The sequence below is a fragment of the Poecilia mexicana genome, unplaced genomic scaffold, assembly GCF_051168715.1.
Source record: "Poecilia mexicana isolate PSO_F unplaced genomic scaffold, ASM5116871v1 scaffold_6, whole genome shotgun sequence".
NCBI lineage: Eukaryota > Metazoa > Chordata > Actinopteri > Cyprinodontiformes > Poeciliidae > Poecilia > Poecilia mexicana.
The window spans coordinates 4,058,060-4,074,472 of NW_028263375.1; the positions used below are offsets into that span (position 1 = coordinate 4,058,060).

The 16,413-nt window shown below is 46.4% G+C and overlaps 1 protein-coding gene across 1 annotated transcript in view; it reads left to right on the forward strand.

Moving 5' to 3' along the window:
• The window catches only part of LOC106918846 (cadherin 13, H-cadherin (heart)), a 40,781-nt gene that overhangs the window by 13,093 nt on the left and 11,275 nt on the right, over window positions 1–16,413 (forward strand). Inside the window, exons 2-3 of the mRNA XM_014988889.2 lie at window positions 2,344–2,526; window positions 2,617–2,870. Of these exons, the coding sequence (XP_014844375.2) occupies window positions 2,344–2,526; window positions 2,617–2,870 (437 nt within the window). The remainder of the gene's footprint in view (window positions 1–2,343; window positions 2,527–2,616; window positions 2,871–16,413) is intronic.

Sequence of the window (16,413 nt, forward strand, 5' to 3'; positions counted from 1 at the left end):
GTTTTTTAACAAGCTTTCGATGAATAGGGAAGGTGGCAAAGAAAGAGAAGAGGAGAAATCAATGTTTGTCTCTCTTCAGATAAATGCACAGAGCAAGGAAGTGTAAAGCAGTAAGAGGCTAATCTGTGGAACAACAATGCTGTGGCTGACAGGAGACAGTAATCTGGGCCGGACCAACGCGATCCTTAAACAGACTGTTCTGTGTCTGAAAGATTACGCTGTAAGCTCTGACACAATAATGGCCCTGACACACACACACACACACACACACACACACATGCAGACATGCTGACAGAATTGCTTGTGCCTGATCACAATGTGGTGTTTAGTGGGAGCCTGGCAGAGCATCGATAGGAATCTGACTGAGGCGCCGCCAACAATGAGCAGCGAGGTGGGAAGTGATTGACACTGAAGAATAAATGAGATGCTCTGTAAGGACTCTGGTGTGAATAGTTGTTTATTTAGCTGTGGGTTGATGTGTGTTTTGTCCAGGGAATTAAAGCTACACTGAAGGCTTTTCTTGGATTTGACTCCAGAAAATCTCACATATATTCCATTTTTCTGTCTGTCTGTCTCTCTGTCTATTAAGGTTTGACATTCAGACAAGTCTGTAGCTTAAAGAAGAAAGTCTGACCAATTCCCCATCCCCCACAAATAAAGCTAAGTATGTGCAAGTAATGTAAAAAGTCAAAACATGCCTGTCAAGCAGTCAGGTTTCTGAATGAGGTTATTTCTCTCTGTGAAATATTAACGATTATTAATGTCCAAATCATCCAAGGTTTCCTGATTAGCAGCTGCTTTCATCAAGCTAACGCATGTAAACAGCAGCGCTCTGCGGTCGCTACGGTACAGTCAAAAATTAACACAATAATTGTGATTATTTAGTCATAATAGAAAAAAAATAGGGTTAATTTTTCTAAATCACTGTGTTAATAACTAATTTATAAATGTCACAGTTTCAGTCCAAATATTTAGTTTACAAACTAAATATTAATCTAACAGCTAATATTCAAATTCACCTGCTGGTAACCAGAAGTGGACTATCAAAATAAAAGCTGGGTTTTATAAACCTTTATAGAAACTCATCCAGTGTGCGTCACTGATTGGATTACACAAATATATTTATGAACTACAAAAATCATCTCAATGATCTAATGATATCATCAGATATTAATGTTAAGCTGTGGAGACAATCTGTCTGCACTGATCAGGTTTTGCTCAACTCAGCATGCTAAATGCTTGGAACGTCCAACTCTGCTGCCAGGGAACCTCGAGCTTCACACAGCATTTCACATTCAGACTAAGATGGTAAAACAATAATAATTACTTTGTCATCAGCTTTCCACACACTTCACCCAATAAACACTGTTGGATTAAATAAACTGTTGGATTAAATAAACTGTTGGATTAAATAAACTGGTGGATTAAATAAACACTGTTGGATTAAATAAACACTGTTGGATTAAATAAACACTGTTGGATTAAATAAACACTGTTGGATTAAATCAACTGTTGGATTAAATAAACACTGTTGGATTAAATAAACTGTTTTATTAAATAAACTGTTGGATTAAATAAACACTGTTGGATTAAATAAAATGTTGGATTAAATAAACACTGTTGGATTAAATAAACTGTTGGATTAAATAAACTGTTGGATTAAATAAGATGTTGGATTAAATAAGATGTTGGATTAAAAAAACTGTTGGATTAAAAAAACTGTTGGATTAAATAAGATGTTGGATTAAATAAACTGTTGGATTAAATAAACTGTTGGATTAAATAAACACTGTTGGATTAAATAAACTGTTGGATTAAATAAACTGTTGGATTAAATAAACACTGTTGGATTAAATAAACTGTTGGATTAAATAAAATGTTGGATTAAATAAACTGTTGGATTAAATAAACTGTTGGATTAAATAAACACTGTTGGATTAAATAAACTGTTGGATTAAATAAACTGTTGGATTAAATAAACTGTTGGATTAAATAAGATGTTGGATTAAATAAACTGTTGGATTAAATAAACTGTTGGATTAAATAAACTGTTGGATTAAATAAACACTGTCTCCCATCTCATCCACACGGCAGGAAAAGTTCATTTTTTCATCCAGATGAAATGAAGATTTTGTTCCTCACTTTTTAAAATAATGTTTGATTGATTCCAGCATTTCTCTGCTTCAGAGACACTGTGTCATATTCTCTGTAATGCCAGTGTTCATATTGTTTCTTCTGAAATCCGTGTCCCAGCCAGCATCACCAGAACCAGAACCAGCCCTTCAGGTCCAGTGGAGTTTGTTCGTGGTTTCCTCTCCCTCATGTTTGTCTCTTTTTCGTCAGTTTGAGGCCCGTGTGCATGAGGGCTCCCGAGGCGTCGTGGTCAACCTGACGGTGGACGACCGGGACGACCCGGCCACGGGCGCGTGGCGAGCCTTGTACTCCATCATCAGCGGAGACCCCAAACAGAGCTTCGAGGTCCAAACCAACCCAGACAACAACGAAGGAATGCTGTCAGTGGTCAAGGTGAGCCGACTCCAGCGTCTCTGAACTCACGGATAACAACCAAACCTCATCGTTTAAACCTCGTCGCTCTTCGTCGTTCCTCCTCTTCAGCCTCTGGACTACGAGACCACGGCGTTCCACACGCTTCTCATCAGGGTGGAGAACGAGGATCCTTTGGTTCCCGACGTTGGCTACGGTCCCAGCTCCACGGCAACCGTCCACGTCACAGTGGAGGACATCAACGAGGGACCCGTCTTCTTCCCAGACCCCCTGCTGGTCACCAGGATGGAGAACGTCCCAGTGGGCAGCTTCGTGGCGTCACTCAACGCCTCAGACCCAGACATCCTGGAGGTCCAGAGCATCAGGTAAGATCCGCTCTGACACGCCTTACAGGCGCCGACTTCAAACAGAAGCAACCAGCTGGACCAGTTTGACTCGCCTCTGGCTCCTGGCCTGGTCTGCTACATCACAGCTTTAAAAGTGAAACACAGTTTCATTCTGCAAGCACAGCGACAGACAGACAGACAGACAGACAGACAGACAGAATGGTTCCTGTACTTTGTTTGAGTTCAGATAAAGATTCCCAACATGTGTTTGGTGCCTAAATGGGGATAATCTCCTAATCCCCTCATTTTCTGCTGGATTTATGGAATCTGCATGATTTGTTGAAGGGATCTGATTTTGCTTTTTTTAATAAGAGCTGTGTTCACATTGTTGGCACAAAGTGGAGCCCGTTCCCAGCGGGCCGCCTCTCGACCCGCTGGGCTGAACCTGCAGCCCAAAGCAGGTCGATGCGGTTCTGGTGGATGGATGAGAGTCAGCTGGTCCGAGTCCGGGGACACGGTTCTGAAGTTCAGGAACGTGGTTTGTCCCTTCCAGCCGGGCGGAGGGATGGATGGAGGGAGGGGTGGAGGGATGGACGGAGGGACAGACAGATGGAGGGACAGACAGACAGATGGAGGGACAGACAGACAGACGGAGGGACAGACAGACAGACAGATGGAGGGACAGACAGACAGATGGAGGGACAGACAGACAGACAGATGGAGGGACAGACAGACAGATGGAGGGACAGACAGACAGACAGATGGAGGGACAGACAGACAGATGGAGGGACAGACAGACAGACAGATGGAGGGACAGACAGACAGACGGAGGGACAGACAGACAGACAGATGGAGGGACAGACAGACAGATGGAGGGACAGACAGACAGACAGATGGAGGGACAGACAGACAGATGGAGGGACAGACAGACAGACAGATGGAGGGACAGACAGACAGATGGAGGGACAGACAGACAGACAGATGGAGGGACAGACAGACAGATGGAGGGACAGACAGACAGAGGGACAGACAGACAGATGGAGGGACAGACAGACAGATGGAGGGACAGACAGACAGACAGACGGAGGGACAGACAGACAGACAGACGGAGGGACAGACAGACAGACAGATGGAGGGACAGACAGACAGACGGAGGGACAGACAGACAGACAGATGGAGGGACAGACAGACAGATGGAGGGACAGACAGACAGACGGAGGGACAGACAGACAGAGGGACAGACAGACAGATGGAGGGACAGACAGACAGATGGAGGGACAGACAGACAGATGGAGGGACAGACAGACAGATGGAGGGACAGACAGACAGATGGAGGGACAGACAGACGGAGGGACAGACAGACAGATGGAGGGACAGACAGACAGATGGAGGGACAGACAGACAGAGGGACAGACAGACAGATGGAGGGACAGACAGAGGGACAGACAGACAGATGGAGGGACAGACAGACAGATGGAGGGACAGACAGACGGAGGGACAGACAGACAGATGGAGGGACAGACAGACAGAGGGACAGACAGACAGACAGAGGGACAGACAGAGGGACAGACAGACAGATGGAGGGACAGACAGACAGAGGGACAGACAGACAGATGGAGGGACAGACAGACAGATGGAGGGACAGACAGACAGACAGATGGAGGGACAGACAGACAGAGGGACAGACAGACAGATGGAGGGACAGACAGACAGATGGAGGGACAGACAGACAGACGGAGGGACAGACAGACAGACAGATGGAGGGACAGACAGACAGATGGAGGGACAGACAGACAGACAGATGGAGGGACAGACAGACAGATGGAGGGACAGACAGACAGAGGGACAGACAGACAGATGGAGGGACAGACAGACAGATGGAGGGACAGACAGACAGACAGACGGAGGGACAGACAGACAGACAGACGGAGGGACAGACAGACAGACAGATGGAGGGACAGACAGACAGATGGAGGGACAGACAGACAGATGGAGGGACAGACAGACAGAGGGACAGACAGACAGATGGAGGGACAGACAGACAGAGGGACAGACAGACAGACGGAGGGACAGACAGACAGAGGGACAGACAGACAGATGGAGGGACAGACAGACAGATGGAGGGACAGACAGATGGAGGGACAGACAGACAGACAGAGGGACAGACAGACAGATGGAGGGACAGACAGATGGAGGGACAGACAGACAGACAGAGGGACAGACAGAGGGACAGACAGACAGAGGGACAGACAGAGGGACAGACAGACAGATGGAGGGACAGACAGACAGAGGGACAGACAGACAGATGGAGGGACAGACAGACAGATGGAGGGACAGACAGACAGACAGATGGAGGGACAGACAGACAGAGGGACAGACAGACAGATGGAGGGACAGACAGACAGATGGAGGGACAGACAGACAGACGGAGGGACAGACAGACAGACAGATGGAGGGACAGACAGACAGATGGAGGGACAGACAGACAGACAGATGGAGGGACAGACAGACAGATGGAGGGACAGACAGACAGAGGGACAGACAGACAGATGGAGGGACAGACAGACAGATGGAGGGACAGACAGACAGACAGACGGAGGGACAGACAGACAGACAGAGGGAGGGACAGACAGACAGACAGATGGAGGGACAGACAGACAGATGGAGGGACAGACAGACAGACGGAGGGACAGACAGACAGAGGGACAGACAGACAGATGGAGGGACAGACAGACAGATGGAGGGACAGACAGATGGAGGGACAGACAGACAGACAGAGGGACAGACAGACAGATGGAGGGACAGACAGATGGAGGGACAGACAGACAGACAGAGGGACAGACAGACAGATGGAGGGACAGACAGATGGAGGGACAGACAGACAGACAGAGGGACAGACAGACAGATGGAGGGACAGACAGATGGAGGGACAGACAGACAGAGGGACAGACAGACAGACGGAGGGACAGACAGACATAGGGACAGACAGACAGATGGAGGGACAGACAGACAGAGGGACAGACAGACAGACAGAGGGACAGACAGACATAGGGACAGACAGACAGATGGAGGGACAGACAGACAGAGGGACAGACAGACGGAGGGACAGACAGACAGATGGAGGGACAGACAGACATAGGGACAGACAGACAGATGGAGGGACAGACAGACAGAGGGACAGACAGACAGACGGAGGGACAGACAGACAGAGGGACAGACAGACAGAGGGACAGACAGACAGATGGAGGGACAGACAGATGGAGGGACAGACAGACAGAGGGACAGACAGATGGAGGGACAGACAGACATAGGGACAGACAGACAGACGGAGGGACAGACAGATGGACGGGTTTCCCTGTTGCTCCGTTTGGGAACACTGCAGATGTTAAGTGGAGTCGGTTCTCTTGTGTTGCCCGTTTTATTCATTGGGAGGTAAAACAAAGTGAGCCGCAGGTTTAGAGAGTCTCAGCAAACGTGTTTCATATTTTCATGTATTTGTCTGCTGGCGTGATTCACCTGTTTGCCGTTGCGTCGCGGGTTGTGTGGCCGATCTTCACAGGAAGGTCTCCGAGTGTCGCAGCTCATTAACTTTAACTGGGTTACAGAAGCAGCTCTCATTCCAAACGTCACCTTCATCACAGCAGGAGGCCATTAGATGCTCTGTGAGCAACAATAACATCTGTGTTTCTCTGCCGGCCTCATAGCATGTGTTACACTTACACACCGCACTTCCACTCTACTGGATCAGAAACTAATGGCTGCATTCATTGGCTTTCAGGCCGACTTTATGTTCACTTTGTGAAGCTCTTCTCTGTTTCAGTCTTGGGCCTGAAAATGCAGCATCAAGAAAGCAAACAGGGACGATGTAATGGAGAACTTAAGAGCCATCAAAGGCTGTTTTTGCTCCCACTGCTTCATACGCTAATAAAATAAAATCTCTCCAATAAAAGCTGCTATTTCACAGCAACGGCTTCAGCAGTCCTGATGTTTGCTGAGCAGCTGGAACAAACTAACATTTCCCAAAGAAAGCTAAACAAACACTACATTTATAAATGATTAATAGGTTCTATGGATAAAAATAGTTTCTAAACTGTGTGATCAGCTGGTTACTTTAACTAGGCCAGAGCTGCTGTCAGTGCCAGGTCAGGGAGACGTGTGAAAACTAACAGCAGAATGAATATTTATTTAAATACCAAATCATCTCTTCCTTAGTGGTGAACTCACTGCTGCTAATGCGCTAACATTAGCAGATTAGCTCATTCTCTGTTTAGCACGCTAGCGTTTTTGCGAACTTTGAAAACATTTAACATATTTAGCTTCCTCTAAATTAATTTTTCCTGATTAATTATAATTAATCTACTTCCTGTTTTTTGTAAACTTCCAGTTAAATAAAGTTCAACATCTGTCGTTTATATGCATGCTCTTATTTTGAAGAGGTGAAGACCGATCCGTTTCCTCTCCTAGGGTTCTCCACTGTGATGCTGTCATGTTCATCCTGTACCCAGAATGCATTGCTCTGTTCCCACAGTAAACGGTTTAGGTTTGCTGATCAGACTGAACAGAAACAAATATATTTAAAACAATATTTCCCATAACTGCAGGTCCAATCTTTGCCTCAAGGCCTTATTTAAATTGTGTTTATAGAAAATTCCTTGAATAAAAAATGTGAGCTGGATTCAACCTCGTAATTTTTCTAATTTTGGAAAAATAATGGTTGGCATGACAACACTGCTGATGAGCTGCGTTTAATTTAAGCGAAATGTGGGCAGGAAAGCGCCGTTAGATGACAGAAAGCTTCACGGCCAATCAGAAACCAGCAGTTTGGCTCCTTGTTGTTTTTTTGCTGAAGAGCCACTTTGTTTCAAACCAAAGTGTGAAACTTCCCTGTCTGACGGGTTTATTAGGGAGACTCGGGGGAGAAATAGAGACCTTCTGCAGCTTTGAAGCAGCTGTGATTTTAGGGGAAAGTTGTCCAGTTTTAGTTTTGCTTCCGTTCGCAGCTTGTTATCGGCTCGGCCTCCAGCCGCTAACAGCCTGCTGCTCTCCAAGCCTCACACTTTTACTGTTAAAGCTGTTTTTATTACAACAACACGTTATGAAGGACGTCTGAAGGATTTAAGTGCTGCACTGATCCTTGGACTGTTTTAATGTTTCCTGGTTTTCTGAATTATCATAAGAACCTAAAAGCCTCTTTTAAAGCTCTTTATCAATAATTCTGTGTTTTGGTATCAGTTCATGTTCTCCATTTACATAAATGATTATCTCTCAGGTTTGAGATTAATTTCCAATGTTCTTTTGCCTTATTTTATTAATGATGTGGGTTTTATAACATGAGCCTGTGTGGCTAAATGTTTACCTGCCAGGCTGAAGACTTCATGCTAATTAATGTGGCTGGCCCTTTAAATAAATAGCATTAAAGATTAATGATCTGGATATAATTATGAACGCACAGAGGAATCATGTAAAGTATGTGAAGCAGCCTGGTTCTGCAGGTTTTATGTGACACCCGTCGCCGTAGCGATCCAACATCTGATTCTCCATCAAACATGAGAGACAAAAACAATTTAAAGATCTGAAAAATAAAAAAACATTTTGTTTCTGTTAAAAGTCTCCTAACTTCCAGGTGTTCTTGTCTTTTCTTCAGAATATATGAATATATATTGTTTGTTGTTCCTCATCCTGGTGTTTTGGCTTCGTGTCTGAGCTGAAGACAATCCGGGTCTGAATATGCCGATGGGTTTCTGCTCCTCTTCGTGTCTCTGCATTGCCGGGCAGCCAGTCTCTGGGTTTCTGTCCGACTAAATGTCTGGCCCCTGGGGTCATAAGGTCAGGTGCATCTGACATGAACACGACCCGTCTGACCCGCTGGTCAGGATCTGCAGAACGCTGCAGCCAACATCCAGCCTGGACTGACGGAAAAACTGAAAGATTTCCTCTGTTTGGTCATCATGTGGGCAACCTGCAGAAAACCTGAACCGAAATGTTTCAGATCATTAAAATAACTTTATATCAATTAAAATAAAAACATGTTTCACTTCATTTATTTAAATCACTGCATGAAAAGTCTTAGAAAGCAACACGACCTGATCGATCCAGAAGGATTCCCAAAAAACCTGAAGTCAAACATGGTGGTGGCAGTATCATGGTCAGGGATTCATTAAGTGAGGAAGATTTTCTGCTCTGGCAACAGAAAGTTCATCTATGTCCAATGAGCAAAATAAAGATTTAGCTGTGGTCTAGTCAAAGTCTGGACCTAAATGTGATTGATTTGCTGGAGAATCGTCCAACAAATCGGTCAGCAGGTTTAGGGTGTGATTACTGCTTCACCCAGAACTGATGAATTCTGGGATTTATTCTCTTCATAGATTAAATTAATGTCATGAAAACAGTTTTTTTGCTCAGGTGTTTGTGGTTTTATCATTTATGTGAAATATTCCCTTGGGAGAAAACAGCAGGTGGGCTGACGTTCACCTATCAGAGCTCTGTACCGGACATTGAAATGGTGCAGAAACATGAAAATATTCTCTCATAGTTCCAGGACGTTCAGACAGAAACAAACTCACTGTTTCTCATTTCTGGGGTTGTTGTGACCAGGTGAGCCGTGTGAGCGCTGCTAGCTGGGCGCTCCTGTGACGCCTGCAGCTGCTGGAGGTTTTAAATCTGCTCTGCAGCCTCACCAGCGCCGCGTCTCCTTCAGATGGGATTAAAGCTCCAGAGGAGACAGGAAGGAAAGACGTTTTCATGCTGCTTTAGCAGAATTTCAGCGTAGCTGGTGGTAAATCAAAATTCACCACTTGACTCTCAGGATCTCAGCTCTGTTCCAATTATGCTTCATAGTATTAGAGCGACGCTTTGAGCTCAGAAATACTGTGATTTCATTCATGTTTCCACAGAACTGGGAAATGACTTATCAAAGGTCAGGGTGCTACAGTGGATTGGAAAAGTATTTACACCCCTTGGACCTTTCTATGTTTTAAGCTACAGTTGTTATGGGTACATTGGTGTGAGATAATCCAAGTTTTCATTGATTTTGCAATCGATTTTGACACCATTAATCACAATGTACAGTTAGGAAGCACAATGGTTTCAGGATAAAGGAAATGACTGTGACATGTTGGGCAGTTTCTCTTCAGCATGTTTGAAAAATCCTTGTGGTGTCGGTCAGGAGTCAGTCAGGCCCCAGAATATTCATTTTGTGTAACAACTATGGTTTATGTGAGGTTATGATAATATGTGTTGCATTGAACTGAGGCGCTCAGTTTACGGCAGTAAAGATGGCCGCCCGGCGCTCCGTTTACGGCAGTAAAGATGGCCGCCCGGCGCTCCGTGTACGGCAGTAAAGATGGCCGCCCGGCGCTCCGTGTACGGCAGTAAAGATGGCCGCCCGGCGCTCCGTGTACGGCAGTAAAGATGGCCGCCCGGCGCTCCATTTACGGCAGTAAAGATGGCCGCCCAGCGCTCTTTTTACGGCAGTAAAGATGGCGGCCCGGCGCTCCGTTTACGGCAGTAAAGATGGCCGCCCGGCGCTCCGTGTACGGCAGTAAAGATGGCCGCCCGGCGCTCCATTTAAGGCAGTAAAGATGGCCGCCCAGCACTCTGTGTACGGCAGTAAAGATGGCCGCCCGGCGCTCCATTTACGGCAGTAAAGATGGCCGCCCGGCGCTCCATTTAAGGCAGTAAAGATGGCCGCCCAGCGCTCCATTTAAGGCAGTAAAGATGGCCGCCCAGCGCTCCGTTTAAGGCAGTAAAGATGGCCGCCCGGCGCTCTTTTTACGGCAGTAAAGATGGCCGCCCAGCGCTCCATTTAAGGCAGTAAAGATGGCCGCCCAGCGCTCCGTTTAAGGCAGTTAAGATGGCCGCCCGGCGCTCTTTTTACGGCAGTAAAGATGGCCGCCCGGCGCTCCGTGTACGGCAGTAAAGATGGCCGCCCGGCGCTCCGTTTATGGCAGTAAAGATGGCCGCCCGGCGCTCCATTTAAGGCAATAAAGATGGCTGCCCAGCACTCCGTTTAAGGCAGTAAAGATGGCCGCCCGGCGCTCTTTTTACGGCAGTAAAGATGGCCGCCCGGTGCTCCTTTTACGGCAGTCAAGATGGCCGCCCAGCGCTCCATTTAAGGCAGTAAAGATGGCCGCCCAGCGCTCCGTTTAAGGCAGTAAATATGGCCGCCCGGCGCTCCTTTTACGGCAGTCAAGATGGCCGCCCAGCGCTCCATTTAAGGCAGTAAAGATGGCCGCCCAGCGCTCCGTTTAAGGCAGTAAAGATGGCCGCCCGATGCTCTTTTTACGGCAGTAAAGATGGCCGCCCGGCGCTCCTTTTACGGCAGTAAAGATGGCCGCCCAGCGCTCCATTTAAGGCAGTAAAGATGGCCGCCCAGCGCTCCGTTTAAGGCAGTTAAGATGGCCGCCCGGCGCTCTTTTTACGGCAGTAAAGATGGCCGCCCGGCGCTCCTTTTACGGCAGTAAAGATGGCCGCCCAGCGCTCTATTTAAGGCAGTAAAGATGGCCGCCCAGCGCTCCGTTTAAGGCAGTTAAGATGGCCGCCCGGCTTCTTCTGCTGCTGAATTTTGACGCATGTCTCACGTTGATGTAAAAGTCGGTTAAAATGCGACATGAGCGTTCAGACTGCAGACTCTTTGGAAACTTTGGGATACGTCGTTCCTCTCTGCGTTCAAACCACACGACCAAACGTCATGACGTTACTGCATATGAAAACTAATGTCTTGGAACCTCGTGACCTCGCATCGACAGTCCGACTTCGTTCCGTCCTCGTCGGGCCCCTCAGTGTGTGGATGGTTGTCTGTCCTGTTTGTCTCTCTGTCGCCCCCTGGTGGGCTGGAGGCCTGTCCCAGTGTTTCACCTGCATGAAACATTTAAGGCAGGTCAAGATTTCATGAGCTGTGACTGGAAAACTGTCCATTCATTCACCAACTGTAGCTTCTGTGATGGGACCAATAATGTGCTTCAATAATAATCCATAATCTGGTGTTCAGCGCAGAGAAAGTGGAGTGAAGTTTTTAATTTGTCTTATTTATCCGGCAGAGAAAATCTCTTTTTAAGTACCTCTTCAGCTCTCTCCATTAAACTGACCCCAGATTGTTACGTCTGTCATAATATCCAGTCACATAATTATTGCAGCAGAAATGAGCAGTTTTAATCCGGCTCAGTATTTAGGCCAAACCATCGAGCTTTGAGGGATTTGTCTCATTTCTGTGAAGGAGTTTGGAGTCCTCCTCGCCGGTTCACAGCTGCAGTTCAGCAGAACACTTTGAATGAAAGCTGAAACAGACAGCCACCTCTCACAGTGACACTTTAAAGGGAGGAAAGTGAAATACTTTGGAAACTTTTTCAGTGTTTGTTTTTCTTTTAGTCACCCAGCAGAGGAGAAAAACAGCTGAGTCAGAAAGTTTATTCTGACATTTGCTAAATTCTCCTAATCCAGCCTTAAACTCATCCGGCTGCCAGTTCGACGCGCCGCGGAGAGACGAGCAAATACAGAGTCATTAGGAAAGTTTGGCTAATCTAATTAGCTCTCATTTTCACTGACACAACTATCACTTTACAAATGACTGTTTACACTGAAATAATTGATGCCTGATGGGAAATGGAGCCACAAAGTGCAGGACGTCAGCTGCAGTGGCCGGCGCTCTCCAGACAAATTAATCACAGCAGAAACAAGAAAACTGTGATTTTAATGGATAACTCAATTTAAAAATACTTGATTTACTCCAAAGTGGGAGAAATGAGTCTGTCCTGGTTGGATAGATGGAGGTTAAAGGTTAATAACTCGTCATCTGTTGACGTGATGCTGTGGGCAGGAAGGAGCTCCTGTAGCAGTCAGTATCACAACGAATCTGAACAGGCCTCTGACTGTTGCTGTATGCCAGTCTCATGCTAACATGCTAGCAGCTCAGACGGTGTTCTACAGTAACATGATGACGTCATCAGCTGTTAGCAGCTCTGCTATCCACCTCCTTCGCTTTTGCTGTAACTCTCTGGTCAGACATGTTAGGGGAAGTGACGGTTTGAACTTCCTCCTTCTCCCTCTGCGCCCTTGAAGCCTCTTTTTAAACTCCTCTCTTTGGGGTCAAAGTTCACGTTTATTTAATTGTTGTAAAAACAATTAAAATATGATCCAGCACCAGGCGGCGCTATTCGACAACCTTTTCCAGTTTCCTGTTTTGATTGCTTTCTGAAACTGCTGAGTGGAAGGAGGCAGTGATGGCGATCCGGAGAGTTTAGGTAGAAAATGTTTCACTCTTGGTTTCATTAAACATCCTGACATCAGTTTCACAGAGTCCCAGCCGGGCCAACATGTCCGCGCTGAGCTGTCATCCGGTCCAGATGAACGGTAAACTGCTGCAGAGAACTTCCAGCAGCTCCGTCATGAATCACTCAGCAGCTTCCGGTCTGCCTGGATAACTCGCTCCGTCCTCATCCAGGTGGGCGGCAGCTTCCAGGCAGCAGAAAAACACCTGCAAGGTCAGAGGTTTGATTATGCATCAAATTTAAATCAAAAAAAGCTTTGGCAATACTGGACTATATTTATTTGGTATCGGATCAGTACCAAACGGTCCAGAATCTTACATCTAGTTCTTGTAGGAAATTAACCCAAATGAACCTGGTAAGCCAACTTCTTCATCGTCAAGGAGGGCTGAGAGCACACTACCGCCACCTTCTGGAGGAAATGACCGCATTCATACGATTATAATTGGCGTTAAGAACATATTTTCCTCTGTGTCAGCAATACGTTTCCACAGAATCAGCACAGCTTTGGTCAGCTTCTGGTTGGCCAGATGAATAACCTGGTTTAGGGAAAGTAATCGGCCATCAGGGGACAAAGGCAGTAACTGAGTTCTGCCTTCCAGTGAACTTTACCCTGTTCCAGCAGAGGGAGGCCGGCTGCGCTGGCGGCGGCGTCCCCTCAGGATCGCTCTGCCTGCAGGCCTGGAAGATCCCGGCGTATTAAAACCAAACCGGGTCAGGACTCTGTGCTGCACACCGCCGCCGGCTGGCCTCACCCTCACTGGACAGTTTATCTTATTCGTCTTAGACTGATCACATGTGGACTGAATTAATCTGTAGTCATGGTGACAACGATCCATTTACATGAAATTACTGTTTTTAGTAACGCTGTTATTTTAGTGGTGAAATATTTAGCATCAGTTATCTTTTGTGTTTTCTGAATGAAAAGTGTTTCTGCTGTGGGAACCAGAGAGCAGCAGGAATCCCTCACAGCGTTTCTGCAGCTAAAACTGTTTTCATGTAAAGTTCTCTGAAGGTTTAATTGCTTCTTCTGCCTTTAGTGGCATTTCATTTGACCAGCTGATGTTTGGGACTAAATCGAAACATTTTCTGTGTCCGTGGTGGAAGTGACGCGTCTCCGCTGACCTGATGAGATCAGGTAGAAAATCAGAACCACACATACAGAAACTACTGTTGTTCTGCCTGCTGATGTCAGCTACATGTTTTCTTCCTCTCAGCAGTCTGACAGCCGTCAGACGGCATCGACTGCAGATTAACGACTGAGCCGCTTTTATGCACCAGGAAGTAATAAGAAAAGCATTAAAATGACAAAAACCTTTGAACTGCTTAAAGTGAGAGCTCAACATGTCAAACGCTGAGGAGCGCTGCAGGAAAAGAAGCTAATTAATCTTTAATCTGACACCTCAACTCAATTCAGGTTATTTATGTAGAAAAATATGATATTTCTATGAAAAACAGTGGATGTTTGACTTGAGTGGCTCATCATCCATCAGGCAGGCGGCTGAGGGAACGATCGTCTGAACGAATCCTTAAAGGTCTGCAGTCAGAACGAAGCGATCCGCTCCACTGCACCGATCCAATCGCTGGAAGGTCTGCTGCTAATCAGACAAAGTAAAACTGTTTAAAACCAACAAAAAACGGCAGCATGAATCAATAACAACAACAATCCACACATTTTATCTCTGTTTGGTTTGGTTAGCTGAATTAGTTTCTGATTTTTGTCACAGAAACATTTTAATCTCAGTTAAACTTCAGAACCGGATCCGTCGGTTTCTTCCAGCTCCGTTTGACTCAAACATCGTTTCTCATTTCAGGTTTTAATATTTGGTCAGATGTTCTCTGCAGACATCTTCCAACGCTCTTCCCTCCACATGCAGCCATAAATAAAACTTCTGATCTGCCTGCAGTGAAACATCTTTTTAAAATCATCTTTTAAATCTGTCCTTCCGTCTGCAGCTCTTCCTAAAACGTTTATTAACTCAGATCTTCATAGTTTGGCCTCCATCTGCTACCTGAAACATTTCCACGCTCCGTTCAGCTCCAGAATATTTCAGTAATCCTAAAGAGAAATTAAATATCAGAGTAAAATAATCTGTTAGTTTAAAAAGTTGCTGTGGATCCTGGGAATCAGTTCAGCTTAAACACAAAAACATCTAAGACACATTTAGATACTTCATTGAATCTGAGTTTATATATTTACTTAATGTGTAATAAAGATAAAAAACACAATAATTTTTATCTGCCTGATATGAAATCAGACGAAGCTTTTCCTGTTTGAAGTCAGGATTAATAAAATCATTTCTGTTTGCTTCATATCAGGTTAATCAGTTCAGAGGTTTTCCAACATTTCTTCAGTATTTAAGGTTGGAATAAATGTTTTGGGTTTTCTTCCAAACTTTAGCGTTGAATAAACTGAAGGCTGATCTGTGACAGTCTGATGACCGCCATTAGACATGCTAACATGCTAACAACTCCTTATTTGGGCAGAACAGATGGTTTTCCACAGTAGCATGTCTGGGATGCTGATCCACCTCCTTTGCTTTTGTCGCTCCTCTTGAAATGTCAGAAAGTCGAGCAGAGAAACGTCGAAGAATCGGTTTGAATTCCTCCTCCTCGCTCTGGGGTCAAAGTTCAGCTGTTATCTGAGCTCTGGAGACGCTAATCAGCTCCCAGCTGCAAAAACAACACCTTGTTGCCACGGTTACACATCAAAGCAACAGTCTGAAAATAGAAAAGAGCAAAAATCCGTCCAGAACCAGAGGGAGCAAAGTTTATAAAGGAACGGATCAGAACCAGATCAGAACCAGCGGGTCAGAACCAGCGGGTCAGAACCAGCGGGTCAGAACCAGCGGGTCAGATCCAGCGGGTCAGAACCAGCGGGTCAGAACCAGCGGGTCAGATCCAGCGGGTCAGAACCAGCGGGTCAGATCCAGCGGGTCAGAACCAGCTCGCTGCCACCAGTCCAGTGATTCTCATCTCCGTCTCTCTGGTTAGCGGCTCGTTGTGCAGCAGCAGTGATGAACTTTGCTGAAGAAAATGTGTTGGTTCTGAACCTGAACCGCTCCGGTCCTGGTTCTGATGTGCAGATGCTGATCGGGTCGTTGTGTCGCTGTGGAGGAATCGGGCCGGACCAGGGAGCGAAGGGTTAAGTGTGTGGGTTAGAGATGCTGGAGAGAGTGTAGGCACCGGCTGCAGCACCGGCCTGCAGCACCGGCCTGCAGCACCGGCCTGCAGCACCGGCTGCAGCACCGGCCTGCAGCACCGCCTGCAGCACCGGCCTGTAGCACCGGCTGCAGCACCGCCTGCAGCACCGGCCTGCA